At 34.1% G+C, this 19211-nt stretch overlaps 1 protein-coding gene across 1 annotated transcript in view; it reads left to right on the top strand.

Moving 5' to 3' along the window:
- The first annotated feature begins 1712 nt into the window (after positions 1-1712).
- Positions 1713-19211, top strand: part of LOC124375197 (F-box/WD repeat-containing protein 4-like) — a 32254-nt gene continuing 14755 nt past the window's right edge. Inside the window, exons 1-3 of the mRNA XM_046833307.1 lie at positions 1713-2191; positions 14159-14254; positions 15376-15561. Coding sequence (XP_046689263.1) covers positions 1962-2191; positions 14159-14254; positions 15376-15561 — 512 coding nt within the window. The 5' untranslated portion in view covers positions 1713-1961. The remainder of the gene's footprint in view (positions 2192-14158; positions 14255-15375; positions 15562-19211) is intronic.

Raw genomic sequence — 19211 nt, forward strand, 5'->3', positions numbered from 1 at the left:
GTTTAATAATGTACATGAGAGCACTGGCTCTCCAGGGTACCGTTCTGAACTAATCAACAAACACAGATTCCAGTCGCAGCGCGGCAGCAGCAACCCTTGATTAACTAATGTAGGGATGAATGTAACATCGAGAGACCATTAATTGTAGCGTCAAAGTAAATGTTTCAGTGGCGCAATATAGGAGCAACGCGTTAATGGACGCTTTTTGAGCAAAGGGCATAATAAAGTTCCACGTTCCATTTATTATTTGATAGCCCACATACTTAACAACGACGTATCACCACCCGTGGGGGTTTGGTCGGCGCTGCACAACTAATTCGATTTTACGGTTTTTTGCTAGCCACGTAATTTGCCATTTTTCATTTTCTACAGTGAAAAACTAGTTTCTACGCGGTTGGTACTTGGTTTGACGATGAAACATGTGCAAGCGTTGTAAGTTTTCACCCTCTGTCAAGAAAGTGTTATTGTTCTTTGCTCAATTATAAATTTTACAAGAATAGCTCACGTGCTACAAAGTAATTCATGAAATATTCCGGAACAGTACTTTTATGGTAATTTTCCATTCAATTTTGAACCAGGCAGTGCTGGCGGCCATTTCAATTTTAGTTACATAAGCAATGTTAAACCGCAAACCAATTTACGCCCTATTGTTCGTCCTAGGACTATGGAGATGTCTTATTTGAAAGTTTAAATTATTATTAAACAATTTATTTTTGTTTTTACAATATTTGTATTTGCTACACAGAAGTAGTTTAAAATAAAGAGTTTGGATGCGTCACACTATAAGAATTATTAATTCTAAAGATCCAGCACATATTTTAAATGGACATCCCCTATAACACCATGTCAAAAATAAGAGTGTGAAGGGGTTTGAGATTTAACAACGGTGAAGGAAACAAGATTTTTCTGGACATTTGCCATCGTTCAGTGATACAAAAAAAATCAGTAACACTACTTTTCGAGATCTGCAATATCTACAGTTCAAAACATCCAAGATTTCAAAATATTGGAATCTACAGATACGTTTTTTACAAAAGCAGGTACTATGAAGATGAAACACGTGCTTCTTCCTAACCTCACTTTTTCTAATAATAATGATTGGACACAGCTAGTGCTGCAGCGTGAAATCACACTATTATGTTCACAGATGTCTCACAAGTGGTACAACATGGAGTAGAGCTTAAAATTATTCTAACTTCACAGATTATAAGCAACGAAATTGGTTGTGCCATATTTGGCACAGTATGCACTAAAGGGTTAAAATACATTAAAATAAGATAATCCATAGCAGTACAGCATGAACTAATGATTCAGGTTGTTTAGTTTGTGGTCCGGTCATTCTCAACCTTAGTCCTTGTTTTTGATTGAGAATGCCAGAAGGGTCCCTGCCGACAAGATCTCACAAAATAACTCCTGTTAGTTATTAAAATCCCGCTTTAAAGTAAATAACATTTCACTAAGTTACATAATGAGCGTTATAACATAAATGTATCACCTAAGAACAGTTTTAATAGTTGTAATATAGTTAACCAACTACTATTTTTTTTCCTTTAAACTTGTAATAATATAGGGGCAACCACTGTTTAAATTACAGTACAACGAGACGCATTATGCTATGATAGGTCTTCCCAATGTCTGTTGGCCATGTTTTGTGCTTACATAGAGAAAAAATCAATCAGGTGACGTGATCTGAATCTGATGCCGGACGGGATAGTAGTGTGGTTTGTGAAATGGTCAACGTCAAGGAACAACAGTGAGCCATGATGTGATGAGTCAATGTGTTAGTGATCAGTGATAGGAAACGCTTTTGCATTAGGTGTTCTTGAAGCACATCAAATTAGTTTGACTTAAAATCTTACAACTTTCTAAAGGAAGCCTTATTTTTAGAAAATGTTAAAATTTAATTAGAGTAATAATGTCACTAACACGTTATTATTACATTGATTTTATATATACTGAAAATGGAAAATTTTATCCATGGCGATCAAGAACCAGACAACCAGCTAAAGCTAGTTGATTTACATACTGATGATTTAATTTGTATTTTCAAATTTTGTGATTCCTTGACACTAAGGAATCTAAGTATGACATGTAAAAGATTACATGATGTTGTCAGAGAAGATTGTATTTGGTTAAAATGGAGCAATCGGTGCATGGTTACTAATCAACTGTCAAATGAAGTCTTATCAAGGTATGTCTACCTATTTAGTAATCAATAGGGATATGTTTATGTTAGCTCTAACGATCTAAAACCATTTACTTAAAATGGTATGGTTTTATTTCTATAAAGATTTTTTAGGTGGTCAAGATACATACATTGCACAATAATTGATAATTGTTTAAATTTAGGTTATACCTGAAATAGTTGATCAATCTTGAGGACTGAGAGGAGTCGGGTTTCTGGGTGGGAAGTTTAACATGCTAAGTAGGGATAGGCATTGGTGTAGGGAATGAGGAGACTTTAATAAGCGGCCTACACTCGATATTCGGTTGTTTTTATTGGACAATTCGGAAATTATAAGTTAAAAGCCGACCTGGCAAATCACGAATTTGACGTTATCAATGTATTCTGCTCATCCTCCTGAACAAAAAATATATATGGTTTTAGGGGGTGCAAATGACAAATAAACCTCCTGAGTTTAGAGGATATATAGCCTATACATAAATAGTTAAGTTCTTAATGTTGTTACGTTTTGTTTGTGTGCTGTGTTTGAATATCTGTAAATAGTATCTGCGGCTGGGACTGACAGCGTATCTGTTATCTGAGCACTCCGGGGCAGAAGTCAGTGCTTCACAAGATAAGATATCGTTTACTGTAGGTTGGATCGGGTAAGTGCGTGACAATCATGGATCAACCATCCACTAGTTCGACCAATCGTAGTGAAGTGGTGTGTCGTAAATTTTATTTGCGGCTGGATCTGTTATCTGAGATATTGTGTACTGTAGTTTGGATTGAGTCACCAATCTTGGTGAATTGGTGTGTCAGAGTGTGTTGTTGGACATGTTAAGAGTTTACGTTTCGACCGAAACGAGATAATTTATTTTTTAATAGAACATGGAATTTTTAATCAGTGTATTTGTTCGTCTTGCGGTTGCGTATTGTTTTTAAACCGGGAGACTTTGATGTTTCGTTGTGACAGGAAAATTCGCAAAAGTTGTAAAAAATTAAAATGTAATTTTTTTTAATCGGCCCGGGCAGGTTCCTTTTTCTAAGAACGCACTTAGACATAGAGACATATTTTTGTTTGGTGACCACTTTGTTGCATTTGAAGCCACTGAGACAACGCTATATTTCGTTGGAGTTTGACGTTTCTGCACATTCTCTGGAACACATTAATGGTAAGTGTTTTCTATTAATGTCCTTGGCATTACAATTCAATTTATATTTCTGATCAGCCCCTCTAGAATTTGATATTTTACTGATAGGTACTATCTCGTTGGATGTTTTTCTTTTGTTGACATCAGCGAAGGTGCTGCCGAAGCCTGCGCTGAAGGCCGGAGGCACTTGTGTCAACTCGATAACAACTAATTAGTTTGTAGCTCTAAATTAAGAAAAACATTGTTCATTGGATCAAAATTCTGCTCATTTCAGTATTATTTTTCATTTACGTTTGCAAAGATGGCACCACGGTTCAATCCATCATGGTTCAATCATGGTCACGTGACGCTCGACGTGGATGTACAACATGGAAATATTCCTCTGCGTGTGAACAGTTGTTCCATTTTATTATGTTCTAGAACTTCGTTATTTCTCATTTCCACTCCATCAAACCTTATATTTATTTGCTCTATAGGATGATTCTAATAAGTTAATAACGCGAAACTCGTATTTTGCTGCTCCGGCCGTTAATATGACAATTTGATATATTATCCAACTTCGATTTGTACAATTCATACAAAATAAGTTTTAATAAAATACAGAAACAAGATGAATCTTAAGTACATTATAATTTTTAAAAACCTAATATGGCCTAGTCTTAGATATCAAAGAAACCTTACAATATTAATAACTTGCCCAGCTATATATCAATAAGTAACAGCTTTGGTGAAATGGAAGAAAGAATTATCCCCATGGGTTATCAGGAACCAAACCCACATCTTGAAACCACTTTAAAAAAATCAAGACACTTGTGACAAACATCTCACATATTTTCCTCATTCATCACCATTTTCAAAGTCTCAAAGTATTAGCTACTTCTTGTTGTTTATTGCTTACATTAAAATAACTATAACTAATAAGTTAAAATCATATGCTGAGTTAAATAAATCGTAATAACGAATTTTTCCTTTGGATAAGAACATTGAACCATTTGATAAAAACAACCGAATAACAAGTGTAGGCGCTTATTAAAGTCTACCCGAGGGGTATAATCACATAAAAAAAAGACATGGAAACGAGTCAGAATAAGTGGTATCAACTTTATATGAGGATACTTTAAAAGTTTTTCGGGTCTTGTTCCTCTTTTATTGTCATTTTTACAATTTTATCAAAAGTGCCTCCTGCCAACCTTGGTGCTGCCCCAGTTTGATAGCGATAACAAAAACATCACTGAAGGTAGTACTTATCACTAAAAGATCAAATTCTAGATGGTCTGATTATGAATACCTCCAGCCAATCAGTTATGTTGCTTGGTGCAGTGTCAAGCACCATACTAAGCTAACTAGCTAGGAAACGCAATTTGACAAAACAAACAAATATTGTAAATTCACCTAACCATAAATTCCTTCTATCTTACAAGAAAATTGGTTCCACTTTGAATGTTCTACAATTCATTATTTTTAATTTTTATCCACTAAAATTTATTTTGTTTTGTTCATGAAAACGATTTCAATAGGTTCACACACGAATCTCATTAACAGTGTGGATAAAAATAAATTTGAAAATAATCCAAACGAATTGAACCAAACTTTTTATAAATAAAATAAATGGTGTAAAAAACAAACATAACTAGCAAACAAGCCATAACTTCCTAATTTATATATTTATGTAATATCTATTTATAAACCACGTGGTAACTTCTGATCACATTAAAATAGCTTTTCTAGATTAAAAAATACACTTGAGTTCATAATGAACTCATACTCCCACTCTGAAAAAGAACACAATTTCCAATTTAAAATTAATAAATTAATTTCATAATATTTTAACTGCTTACGTAATCCAAAATCAAACATGTAAATAACTTTTTAAACTAATTTATGGTATTAGAGTTTACTTGAGGATACATTGTTGTTTTAGACAGGTTTAATATGGTTAGGTGAGTTTATAGTATTTAGTTAACATTAGTTATTAACCTTCTGGAATTTCTTATTTTACGGCAAGTTACGATCTCAAGGGATGTTTTTGGTTCGTCAAAGGTGTTTTCCTGTGCTGATATCCGGAAACATTACTGTTACCCTGTTTAACTATTAGTGCCTTTTATGAAATAAAACAAAGTTTCTGTCTTACAGAAGTTTAATTTTTATCTGATGTATTTTAAATTTAATGTTAAAGAATTTTCCTTTAAAAAAACAACAAATATCGTGAAGTGGCTAAATTAAACATTTACTGTCAACATAGGCCTATACCACTTGTGAGGCTGGACAAATTTCTCACTGTGTATCTGTCTGTCCACACAATATTTTGAAAATGAACTGACCTTATACATTAAATGTTCATGAAGCTACAATATAAGAACACTTCATTGATAGCACATGTCATTCCATGTGATATGGCTGAGCGTTAGCGAATATTTTTACATTGGTTTTATGGGTAACCATGATAAAAACAAGAAAAATAGGATAATAAATAAATCTGTAAATATACTCTTTATGTAGACTAACTTTCCCAACATATGCAGCATTATTTTATAGTGACTTAACATGTACAATTTTATTATTTGAACACTGATATGAAAGCAAATTTAATAAAGAAAACCCTGATTGTATCTTGTGGCGAGATATGTCATATATTCAAGTCATTGCTCACTGCAGTGGTCTGCCGCCTTTACACTCAGGACATTTCCTCCCTGGTAATGCTATTACCGTATGCAGGAAAATAGTAATAGTACTGACAAAACCAATATTGAACCAGCTGCAGCTTGACTAATTGGTAGTATTAACCCCTGTACAGACCTCACAGCCTTTCTAAACCAATTGGGAAACATAAGTGATGTAATCCGAGAAAGTGAGGCCAGTGTCAAGCACCATAACAAGCTGCCCAGACACGTTTCACATGAATATAACTAGAGAAGATATTTTTTGGAAAGTGATGATTTCACATTAGGATTGATAGTATAGAGACATATATATATATATATATATATATATATATATATATGTTTATACCGAAGCAGGCGAGGGCTAACCTAGATCGATCTAAGTCCTTTAGGTTGATATGTCTGTTCCCCTTTCTTAAAACCATAGAGAGGATGGTTGCCAGGTTTGTTTGGGAAGGGATCAAAATCAGCACATCTACACTCCAGGAAGATCATGCAACAGCCCTGCATCAACTGGTATGCAGGATTAAGAAGACCCTGGCAGAGAAGAAGTAGCTCTAGGTGTTTTTCTGGACATTGAAGGCACTCAGGCGATTGTCAATGCGGTATTGAAACGTGGTATTGATTGTCAAATATGTGACTGGATAAGGGCCTTACAGACAGGGTGGTTGCTACCACTCTTATGGGAGCAAGTGTCAGTGCAAGGACTAGGAGGGAATGTCCCCAGGGTACCATAGGGTACGTAGATGACATTTTAATTCTTGTGAGTGGCAAGTTCAACACAACAGTCAATGCTGCTTTGAACATGGTGGGAAACTGCTGTGTTGGTATGGGCCTTATTGTCAACCCTACCAAGGCTGCTATGGTTGCCTTGAGTAGGAGGCATCAGTTGGACGGTATTAGTCCATTCCTACTCAGAGACTCTTCCATTGAGTTTATGTCCGAGGTTAAGTACCTGAGCATGATCCTTGATGATAGGCTCCCAAACTGGGGACCCCAATTGGAAAGGGTTATCGCCAGAGGAAAATGGTCTTTAATGCAATGCGGACGTGTGACAGTTGGGCCTTGGGAAGTTAAGCTGAGGCTTTTATATTGGCTTTATGTCTCTGTGGTCAGACCTGCACTAATTTTGGAACTGTTGTCTGGTAGTAAAAAACGGAGGCCAAGCTGGTCTGGCTGTCGTCCAAAGGATGGCCTAGCTTGCACTGGGGCTTTTCCAAGTGTGTTGGGCGCAGCTCTAGACTGTTGCCTCAACCTCTCCCCCCTGGATATTATCATTCAAACTATGGCCAGGAGTGCCTACTGTCTTCAGCAGGCAGGACTTTGGTCGGCCTTGGGCAGTGGTGTAGTGCCGAATTTAGCTGTGCCGGAGCGACCATGGTGTAAGTATAATAGGTGTGCTACCGCGCAGATTCCCCCCACCACCCTCGCTCAGGTCTGGCACGTGTCGTCAGCTTGGCGTTCCGACGGCGGCGTTACATTTGCACACTTCCACTTAAACTGTCGTTTTACCCACTTAAACTAGAGCGACTGTAATAAATGTTATATATTCTGGTTCATTATTAAATTTACTTTATAACATTAGTTATTTAATGGTGAAAACTGTAATATAAATATATTATACTTACAACATGGGAGCGGCGAGTTGCTGGGTACAGCAATAAAAATCTTTTTGATTATTAATAAAGGACATTTTATTTCGAAAACTAGGCTAACACAATTAGTAATGACAAACAGATAAGCTATGATTTTAGACATACTTTGAAAAATAACTGTGCTGTCGTGCTAATACATTATTGTAGCCTGAAAAAGAATACCGTAAAAATGCATTGTAAAAACTATTAAATATTGTAGAAGTAATATTTTTACATATTTCCAACGGTAACACGAACATGAATATTGTGCGATAACCTCTAAAATATGTCCAAAAATTCCTCTCCTTTTCCATTCCCCATTTCCTTTCTATTCTTGTTTGGGTGTCGGCTGGTCTTAGCCATGTCTTCTTAGCCATGTCATGACATAGGGGTCAGGCTTCCATCTGCAGAGCGGGGGACCTTGGAGTTTTAAAAACAGTTTGGCAGAGACATGACTTACTGTCAATGAGTTCCTTAATGGTGTAAGTATGTTATTCCTACTGCTGAACCCTCCTTCACAGTCAGCGGAACTACGGGGTATTATTTTAGTGCAGTTTATAAGCTCTTGCAGTCCATCAGGTACCCGCCTGCTGTTATCCAAGTAATCCCTGTAAGCTGTCACAGCTCTGTTGATGTTCAACTTGAAGCGTTTGCATAGCTGCTCCACTTGAGTTTGGCCAAACCTTTCAAAACATTCCCTTCTTTAAGTTGCTGATTACACTAGAAATCAACTGCTCACCATTAAATGATACGATTTTAGGGTTTTCATTTAACCTTACACAAGCAAAACAGCCTTCCCTCATGGCGACTTGTGCCTCCAGAACTCTTGGCCCAGGTTTTTCTTTCAAAGATTCCAGATATCTGATAGATCTATGAATCAGTTTGTCTGCAAATACAAGGGACGTGCTACTGTTTTTCAGACTTTCAGACAACAAAGCCAATTCAGCAAGAATGGCATACATAAATGCTAAGTTTAACAAAAACTTATAGGAAGACAGCTTCTTCAATAAACCATTATATTTGCATCCATCAGTGGATGTTCTCTCAGGACCATACATTGCTTTAGAGAAGTGGCTGGCTAAGGCTTGATAACCAAAGCACACGGCTGAAACAGCACGAAAACTGCTTGCTACCCACCTCGTGCTTAAAATTCTGCCGATTTTATTCATTTGAATATCGAGCTCCTGTGCACATTCTTTTAACTCTCGCTTATTCTTTGGAGATGTGCTGTACAATGAATAAAGTTTATCCATAAATGACTGGAAATGGTTAACCCCGGCTACTTCACTTATGGCTTTCCCAATAGCCAGTTCCAGTCTGTGATTCATACGGTGCCATATGATGATATTAGGGTAAAGAGATAAAAATCTCCTTGCTACACCTCAGTGCTTTCCAACATGGCGTTCGCCCCGTCGATTGTAAAGGAAACTAAGTTTTGTTTTAAGTACTCGCCATTAAAACCATATCCTTCAAGGCACTGGTGAACACTGTTAAAACATGTCTCACCTTTTTGATCAGAAAGCTCGACTAAGTCCAAAAATAAAGTACTTGGTGGTTTATCCTTGCTAAATTCACATTTTAAATATACAATGAGGACGGATTTAGAACTAACGTTTGTGGATTCATCAATGATTATTGACAGTTTTGCAGAAATTTCCTTTACTTGATTCAAAATGCGCATTTTCATTTCCTTTGAAATATGATCTATTATTTCGACCGCGCTATACCTTGAATGAAGGCCTACGCAGATATCTACCCCATTTAGTTTTTGTAGCTCAAGCAATCCAAAATGGTTGCTGTACTGACGGTCGTATTGAGCAATAAAATATGCCGATCTAAACACAGCCTTAGTTGAATCGAGCTGAGCTTGATTCATTTGATCAATTACTTGTGGCATCGAATGTTTGTCAATAATTGTTTGAGTGATTTGGTGAGCTTTCGACTGTTTATGTTCAATAATCTCTTTCCTCAAAAATTTGAGTTGATTTGTTCTATTTGAGCCAAAAAACAAACTTTGTACAAACGCCACTCATAAGAAAGCTAAACATGTTTTTTTTTTAGGCTCCCAAATTACCGACTTCAAAACAAATTTTATAGCCTAATTTACCTTCCTTTGAGTCTATCCAAGGAAAGGCCGCCTTCTTTCTTTCCCTCATATCTTCTGTCCAAATTTCAGGCCACTGTGTTCCGTGTGGGGGAGGGTTTATCTGCTCGAACTTCCTTTTCATTAGGCTCAGACTCAGCGAGGTTACTTATTTTAATTTTAGCTTTTGGATTTGATGTTCCAGGAACTGGATTTGAGTCAGTCATATTAGGGGCACTAAAAAATGACGTTATATATTTATGTTTAGGTTTTGGTTCCATCACTCCACAAAATTCACAAACTAATAATTAAAAAAATTAGTAATAGGCTTTCACAAATGTATTATAGAGGACTCAACTCAAACAAAACTAACAGTATATACGGTACGCTGTTTGAACTCAACCTCTACGACTAAGACTTTCGACGATAACAACTTAATACAAGGACTCACAACAACATAGAGACCGGGAACGTGAATAACTACAGGTCTCTGTGTAAGAATACACTTCCTGCAGTTAGTAGGAGATGGACGGGCGGGGTGGTGTGGCACTCCTGTCATGGGAGGGGGAGAGGGAGAGTGAGAGAGCATCCTGATTTTTATGAAGGCGCTAGTTGCGAGTTACAAGAGTTGTCTATTGCACAGCGCCTACAATTAGCTTGATACCACTCAACGGACATATAAGTGATGCTGGTTGTTCTGGCCTTTTTATTATCCAGCGACTCGTCATCCGCCTACCACTTTTTACAGGCGGGTGGTGCTCCAGTTCACAGCTCCGGCTCTAGATGCTATGCCGGAGCGACGCTCCGCTTCCTAAAGCTGTGCCGGAGGGCCGCTCCGGACCGCTCCGGCCCCACTACACCACTGGCCTTGGGCTTTAGCAGTGAGCACTGCAGAATTAGCATCCTGATTTAGCAGTCATAGTGTGCTGTAGTGTGCTTGTGAGAGTCTTCATCTGTAGTATAGGAGTAAGACGATCAGCATTTTCACAGATCCAGTCACATAGCACTGATGGCGCTGGACTCTTTGGTGTTCAATTCCAAACTTGTTTGTGATTGATAATATTACCACCCTCTCAGTTATAACAAAATTTATCTCCGTTGACAGTTCAAATTTGTTTATAAAACCTTAAAGTATTGGTAAATAATAGTTAGCCCCCAAGTTATCGTTAGATAATAAAAAATTATAAAATGGAATATCTTACCTGGAATGAATATTTTATTAAATCAAGTTATATATTGGTTATAATTTGGTAGAGCAATAACACTATACAATCTCAGGGTATCCAATTTTACATGAGTTCAGGCCCTTGCTTAGGATAACTTGAATATCTTGATGCCTATACGTCTATAAAAAGAATCGTTGTACAGAATAATAGCTTAAGAAAGATATTGTTAATTGATTCTAAATTGTTGAAATCTTATTTTTTTAATGATACTGATTACACAATGATTCAGTTATAGTTCTCAACTGACATTGGTTCCATTTAACAAAACATAAATTAAGAAAGAATAAGAATTAAATTTAGATAAAATATTGTTAGAAAGTGATTAAATTATTAATAACAGCAAAGACATGACTAAAAGTTGCATGGAGTTCTGCGTCGTGATGAAATGTCCACCATCATAATTTCCTCAATTTTAGGTTAATTAGATTGGTAAATTCCTTCCTGGTCTGATAGTTTAATGAGCATCTTCCTGAACGATTTCTTCATGGTCCTCAACTTTAGTTATCATACTCCGTTTGACGATTCCTTTCTGGTCGTCAATGGTATTTACGATACTCCGTTGGAGGTTCAGTAATGATAAATACTGACTTAAAAAAATGAATATTCTTAAACTGAACATACAAATCATGTTACACTATCAAGCTGTTTCTTCCCTAGGCAGAATCAAAAATGTTACTATTTTGTTGGGTTTCTGGTCGTGAGCGTCCAATATGATGGGACCTCAACCGTTCTGTGCCACTTCTAAGTGTGAATCCTTGGGGCTGTCTCAAAATGGCTTCTTATTGAACATGAAAGAAGAAGGGGGCTGCATCCAGGTCTGAGAATGAGCAGAATGGTTCTACAGTAGCCTTCCCTTAGAATGGCATCTGACCTTCTCTTACGAAGTTGATTGTGGTCTTCTTGGGTTATGGGTATGATTACAGGACTTAATCATCTGAGGAAGAGAGTCGGCATCCTTCGGGAGAATCCGCTCTGTAGAATGTGTGACAAACAGCAGAAAACTGCTGAACACCTGCTCTTTGATTGTCTTTGAATAGCAAGGGACTGGTATGCCATCTTTGGTAGTTTGGACAAGGGTGACAAATTTCCCCAGGAGGACCTGATAGATTGATTTTGGCGGTTTGTGGAACTGCTGAAACCGTAGACTGGTAGGCTTCATGGTGTGCAAAAGACTTGGGGCTTAAGTACATGGCAATAAGCCAACCCATAGAAGAAGAAGAATATCTGTATACTCTTCTGGATATTCATTTATTGAATAGAAGAATTTAAAAAAGTTTTTGTCACAATAGTTTACTTGTTTTGAAACAAATGTAATATGTGTCATTGAGGCTATGTTATTTATAAAACTAGTGTATGGTATAGCTGAGTTTGTTGCTGTTTTTAATATAAAGTACCAGGGCTTTTTAGAAAGAAGATTATGTTCCGCTCTGTAGCCGCTATGGGACTATCACGGCCATTTTGATGTCAGGGCGTTTCTCCGTTCAGTTGTGCATATATGGTCCGCAGTCGGTAATATGGTTTTTGTTGTGCAGCGCAGTCAGTAATATGGTTTTGTTGGCTAAGCACAATAAACCAATGGAGATTTATTGCCAACTCTGAAGTTTATGGCAATGATGTGATAACTGAATGTGGAGTGCGTCAGTGGTGCATTGGGTTTAAAAATGGCTGAACTAAAGTGCATGATGATTAACAAAGTGGACGGCCAAGGATTGTTACCAATAATATTGTCTCTATAAAGTCGATGAGAAGATTAAAGAAGACCACCAATTCACAGTAACAGAACTTTTCATTTAGTTTTCTTCAAATTTCAAAAAGTTTTTAACACAAAATTGTTACACAGAAGATAAGTTATCTATATATATAAAAATGAAACTGTTCGTGTGTAACAGCATCACTCACAAACGGCTGGACGGATTCGCCTAATTTTTTTTAAATTTGTTCGTCTTGATCTGTAGAAGGTTATAGGATACTTTTTATCCCTTTCCCGATTCAGGATTCCGCCCCACTGGTTACAGAAATACCCGTAAGAAATGCATTGCAGCAAACATATGTTATTAAGTGAAAGAGTCTTTTCAAATTTTTAATCAGCTGTTCTTTGTAAACATATATAATGCGACAAAAAATATATTTATATATAAATTTCTTTACACTTATAGTTTTAAAGCATAGAGTAAGCTTAAGAGAAACGACAAATTTTGTTTAAACTGTTTCTGCAATCATAATATATAAAAATGAATGTTTGTGTGTTTGTCCTTTATAGACTCAGAAACTATTGAACCGATCACTATGAAAATTTGTATTTTTCTATGTAGAAGGTTTATACGCAATGCCCATTGATGTAACTAACCACCAGGCTGTACTGCAAGATATAAAAGTTATCAAAGCGCCTGCACATTATAAACTGCAATTACAACACAGTAGTTACGTATATTAAAATATCCAAACACTATTTGAAGGCAAAGAAATATACGGGCAAAGCTTAAGAGACGCGTGCGAAGCCGCGGGAAACAGCTAGTCACAAATATTGTGCAAGATGGGTACTGAATTTCTTAACAGAAACACATAAAAATCAACTTATGGCTGCTTCATTGACATTTTGACACTTACGGAAAAGATGGTGACTTGCTGCTCAATGGAATACTTACAGGAGACGAGACTTGGGTAAAACACGTGAATTGCAAAACCTAATTTCAGTTTATGAATGGGGACACGCACACTCTCCCAACAAGAAAAGAAATGCGTGCAAACATTGGCATGAAAGATTGACAACTATTTTTGGGACAGGAAAGGACTTGCTTGTTAATTTCTTAGAACGTGGCACAACTATAAATTTTGCAAGGTATTGGGAAACCTTGCAAAAGTTAAGAAGACCAACACAAAACTAGTGCAGAGGAAAGTTAAGTTTGAACATTTTGTTTTTTTACGACAACACCCGACAACATAATGCAAATCTGACTTGAGAAGTCCTGGATGCTTTTAAGTGGAAGGTGTTTCAGCATATGCCTTACAGTCCGGACCTTGCGAAGCAGCGCTTTGATGATGACATGGAACTGTGGGAGAGTGTAACTGCCTGGTTGAAGTCTCAGGCAGCAGAATTTTATAATGCTGAGATTTCAAAACTAATTCACTGCTATGATAAGTGCTTAAATTTATATGGTGACTATTTTTAATTGGTATCACTGAAATGTAATTTATCTGCATATAGCTTTAATTCTCTAATTTCTCATTTGTTTCTAGGACTTCAAAGAAACTTGAAGCAAAAGAGAGATGTAGGATTAGTGCCAACTGGAGATACGGCTGCTATAGGGAGAAAGGTTACAACACTCATGTCAGGTAACCTTCGGATAATTTCTGGAGTTCTTCAATATAAAGATTTATATGTTATTTAAAGTATTAAAAAATTAAGTAATATATGGTATACGTATATTCCTTAACACAATTTGATAGAAAGTTTCAAAAAACTACTGGTAGATTCCTAAAATAAGAAGTATTATGGTTTTATACAAAATATTTGACTTTAAATGTTCATATCTATGTTTATGAACATACATTGGTGCACTTCCAAGTGCAGTTCAATTTGCAGCACTTGAAAACTGCTTGGCAGTAAAATTTAGTTGTAGGTTTAGATTTGTAAACCATGTTTTTTTTGTTCTTTTACAAGGATTATTTTTAAAGTAACACCTTTGGTACTAGCTAGGCAGTGGGTGGATTAGAGCCACCATCTTGGGCTAAAAAGATCCTCTGTTGAGAACGATCGAGTCATGGTAACGGGAGGTCTGTATCTCTCCTATTTGTCTCACTGTGGCTAGATAAAATGTGCACTCCAATTAAAAAAACTACCATTTGCAAAGCGTGTTCAGTATGATTTTTGTTAACAAAAACTACAAACCTATTGAAATTCATCACTAATTTTGTGACATTTGTGGGAATGGATAAATGAGTTTATTGATTTTTTTAAATGGTTATAACAATGATTACAAGGGGTGTAGTGGTTAGCCTAACTTGGTTACAGAAGACCTGTTTAGAAAAATTAAGGAAAATCGTGAAATTTATGATCTAAATTGCATAAAATTTAGATTATAAAATTGTTGTGGAGAAGCTTGACTACCCCAAATTTTTTGTGGGTACCAAAACTTATGGCAAGACTCATAAAATATAATATGCAGAGGAAAAATCAAATATTTCAAATTTTTTAATATAAACAAATGTTTCCAATTGTTTTTAATTCATTCAAAGCTGCAGGAATTCGTATTAAGGTCAACAACTCTAGATTTACTCTATACTATTTTATTGCAGAATAATATTGCAAGTGTTGACCTTAAAATTAAGCCTTAAGGCATGGAAAAACAGTGTTGTAATGGTATAAGAAACAGTAACTATATAATATATATGTAAAACAGTCTTATTTATTTATATTTAATGAGATAAAATAAGGTCGCTTGTTTTGTGCACAGATACATGCCATGGCTGTACCTCCAAAGCAGAGTGCTCTGGATCAGTCAGGGTTCAAATATCTTGGCTGTGAAGAGGTTGCCGGAAGGGCTCAAGATGGATTCACCTCTTATGAACTTAAAAATGGGTCATAAAGAGGACATATCTCGCTTTGTAGTGACCGATGACATGATTTATAGTGCTAGCAGGTGAGATGTTACTTGAAAATTGATAGGTAGAATAAATGTGCATTGGGAACAGTTGAATTTGTCTGACACATTACAATCTATATCTGTGAACATCATTGCACCATAGCAAGTTCAGTTGGATTTACAGATAAATTATTTTGATAATAGATACAGTTATAGTAAAATCATATATTATGCAGTTTTTTTGTATGTTATATACAGTTATAAAAATGTCTCGAATTGACTTTATTTTTTCTGTGATTTAAATCATATTTTTGATGTTAAACGTAATTCTTGTCTTTCTACAAAAATTTATATTCTGACCTTATTATTGCAACTGGTATGGAATTTAGTGAACTCTCTGATATTCTTTAGATGTTTTATTGTTTAGGTCCTGTATAACTTAGTGTTGTAAATGCTACTGTACCTGTTTTACAATCAATGTGACAGTATGGCTTTTTAAAATTTTAAAATTCACCATTCACACTCTATATAAAATTTATAACACTGTAATTTTGCACGGTTGATTCTTTCACAAGGATTTGAATTCGGGTTTAAAAAAAAGAAAATTTTTCTATCTGGTTTAATCCATTGACTTAGATACACAAGAACTTGTATCCTTGGTCCTACCCGAAAAGTGCCGGAGTCTCGTAATGAGATGATTTCTATTTCATTTGTAGTACCTCTAAAATTTACTCATACTGGCTGATATCATACCAAAGGCAAATACATGAACTAAACTAATCCTTTCAATTATTATTTCTAAGTTTTATTACTGTTAGTTGACATAAACAACTAACTAAAATGCAACACTTTCTCAGTTGGATTGTGATTACGATTCTGGTGTCGTGAAGAGCAGTAATCTATTTTTATGTTAAATAATGGTGTGTTTTTATGAATTTAAAATGTTTCTAAGTTATATTAAATATTAAAATTAATAAAAAAGTGATGACAGTCACTTAAGTAAACTTTTAGAAGATTTTTGTGCCAGTTATATGTCTAAGTGTCCATGAAAGCAGTGTTGTAGAATTTGATTGAAAATTGCCTGAGTAAGGTTATGTTTATTTTTTTAGTTTTGTTTAATAAGTAATGTTTCACATGATTTTGCATTGTTTTTAAGTGGTTTATATCATTAAAGTATTTAAATTTCAAAAAGAATTAAGAGGAGCTTTTTATTGTGAAAAATAAACTTTAACTGAATGTTTTTCAAAACCTGTGCTTTTTCAGCAAAAAAACCTTGTGCTTGAATAATTTTTATTAATGTGTTTATTGTACAATATTAGGTTATTACATATGATTTTAGGATGTTTTAAGAGCTCTTTATCATAAAAGTATTAATATTTTTAAATAAATATTTCTTAGAGTAGTTATTTTCCCTTAAACTGGATTTTTATTTTGTTTCCTTAGAAAAGATGCTGTCTAAAGTGATTTTTTAATTTTTAAAATTATAAATCATCTTATTGTTATATATATTTTTATAGACAATTCATTTACCTTTCAAACGAATTAAAAAGAAGCTTTTAATGATAAAAAATAAATTTTAGATATTTTTTTCTGAAACCTTGCTTTTTAGTAAAAATAATCTATAACAGTTAATGTTTTTTATAATTTTGTTTATGGTACAATATTAGATTATTACACATGATTTTGGAATATTTTTAAATTAATTATCATGATTGAAATTTCATAATAAAGTTTTTTATAATTGTTATTTCATCTCAAACTTGAATTTTATTTTGTTTCCATGGAAATGTTGCTCTCCTAAGTGATATATTGATATGAGATATTAAAAAGTGTTTAAAAGGAGCTTTTTATGATCATAAATAAATTTTAGATAAACTTTTTTTCCAAACCCCTCTGGCACCTTTCGCATAGTCACACTGAAAATAACTCAGCATTTTTCAATTTGAGTTTATTTTTATCTCTGGCACTAAAAGGGTTAACACTGAACTGGACATTGATAATCGTATATTAGATATCTTGTATTATATTTTAATAGTTATGAGTAGCCAGTTAAAGAGGTAATTAATGTATCAATCTAATGCTGTGTATTGATCTGACATTCTGTAACCCTGAACATTTGTTCTAAACTGTTACTTCTCAAGTGAGAGATCCGGGTTTAAATTCAGATGGAGCAATGAAATTATTTATACTTTCAGAGCCATTCAAAATTAAAATATAAATAGTGTCTAAAATACCATATAAAAATTTATAAAATCATAAGTTAATAAAAGTTCCTATGACTTGGAAACATCAAATAGTTAATAAAATAAATCTATACGTAATCTACCAAGAATAAATCTTAAAAACCAAACAGAAAAGGTTTCAGAACCTTTCGAATATCTATTGAAGTATATTGTTAAAGTGCAAAGAATAAATCTATAAACATAAACAGAAAATACTTAATTTTTTTCTTCGAATGAAAGAATGAAAATTTTACTAAATAACAATAAAATTTAATGAATTTTAAAAAACAATTTCCAAATATTCAATTAAAAATGTCAAATTCAACAAAAATCTTTCAAAATACTAAATTATTTTACTAAATAGTCAAATTAGTCCTATATAAATAAAGTGTGAAAAATTAACTTTTGCAAAATTTCTATTTTTTATACTTTAAAATCTTTTAAAAGAAAGCAATTATAATTAATTTAATAATCTTTCAAAACACGTATAAACAAATTTGTATACAATCTTCGTTATTTGAATGCTTTAAATTAAAAGAAAGTCTTTGAATGTTTAAAATCATCAAATGACTATAGCACACAAATTATAGAGGACGTATATAAATTTGATTTGAAAAGTATTGTTAACAGATTAAAAAACAACAACTAGAACATTTTTATCAATCTTTTGGAAGTTTTGAAAAAATTTTCTTCTTGTCTCTTTAGTGCATTGTATCATAATAGACTTTGTTAATCAAGTTTATCACACCATAACAAGTACTTCAGTCTCTGTAAATATCAAGGTCGAATTTTAAATTAAGCAAAAGGTATTAATAAATGTGATTCTGAAGAAGAGACAATCAACGTGTTTAGAGCAAAATTTTATTATTTTGATGATTGGTCTCCTGAAGATAAACATTGAATTGTAACAAATTTTTATAAATCTATTCCTAAAATTTAATCATAATACAATATTTATCTTGAATGAAGAATCTTTGAGCATTGGAAAAAGGTTTGATTTAATATCACTGGTAAATTAAATAGTTATCCTAGTTTTCTATATTCCAGTTACAGTTAAATGTAAATTATCTCTTTTGTTTATGTCTTTAACCTTTTTATCATCTAAAATATTAAAAAATCTATTTTGTTCAGTTGAACCTTATTACATAAGACATATTTCAAGGGCTACGGAAAGATTCCTCTTATTGAGATATTCTTAACAAAGAGGTGCATTTATCGAGGTTAAGTACTGTCGTTATTTGTCTTATATTGGTTTTATCACCTATAAAATGATGATTTTTGTGGCCAACCTCTGTAATATGAATCTTTGTTAATGTAACTGAAGATATTTTTCAATGTTGGTCTAGGTAAAAAACAGATTGCAACAATTAAAAAAACACAGTATCCATGTATGTATTAAATTACTTGTATATATGGTTTTTGAAAATTATACATAACAGATCAATATTTCACAAAAAATATAAAGTTGCAATCAAGCCTGGTAAA

The sequence above is a fragment of the Homalodisca vitripennis genome, chromosome 1 (assembly GCF_021130785.1).
Source record: "Homalodisca vitripennis isolate AUS2020 chromosome 1, UT_GWSS_2.1, whole genome shotgun sequence".
In the NCBI taxonomy this organism is placed as follows: domain Eukaryota; kingdom Metazoa; phylum Arthropoda; class Insecta; order Hemiptera; family Cicadellidae; genus Homalodisca; species Homalodisca vitripennis.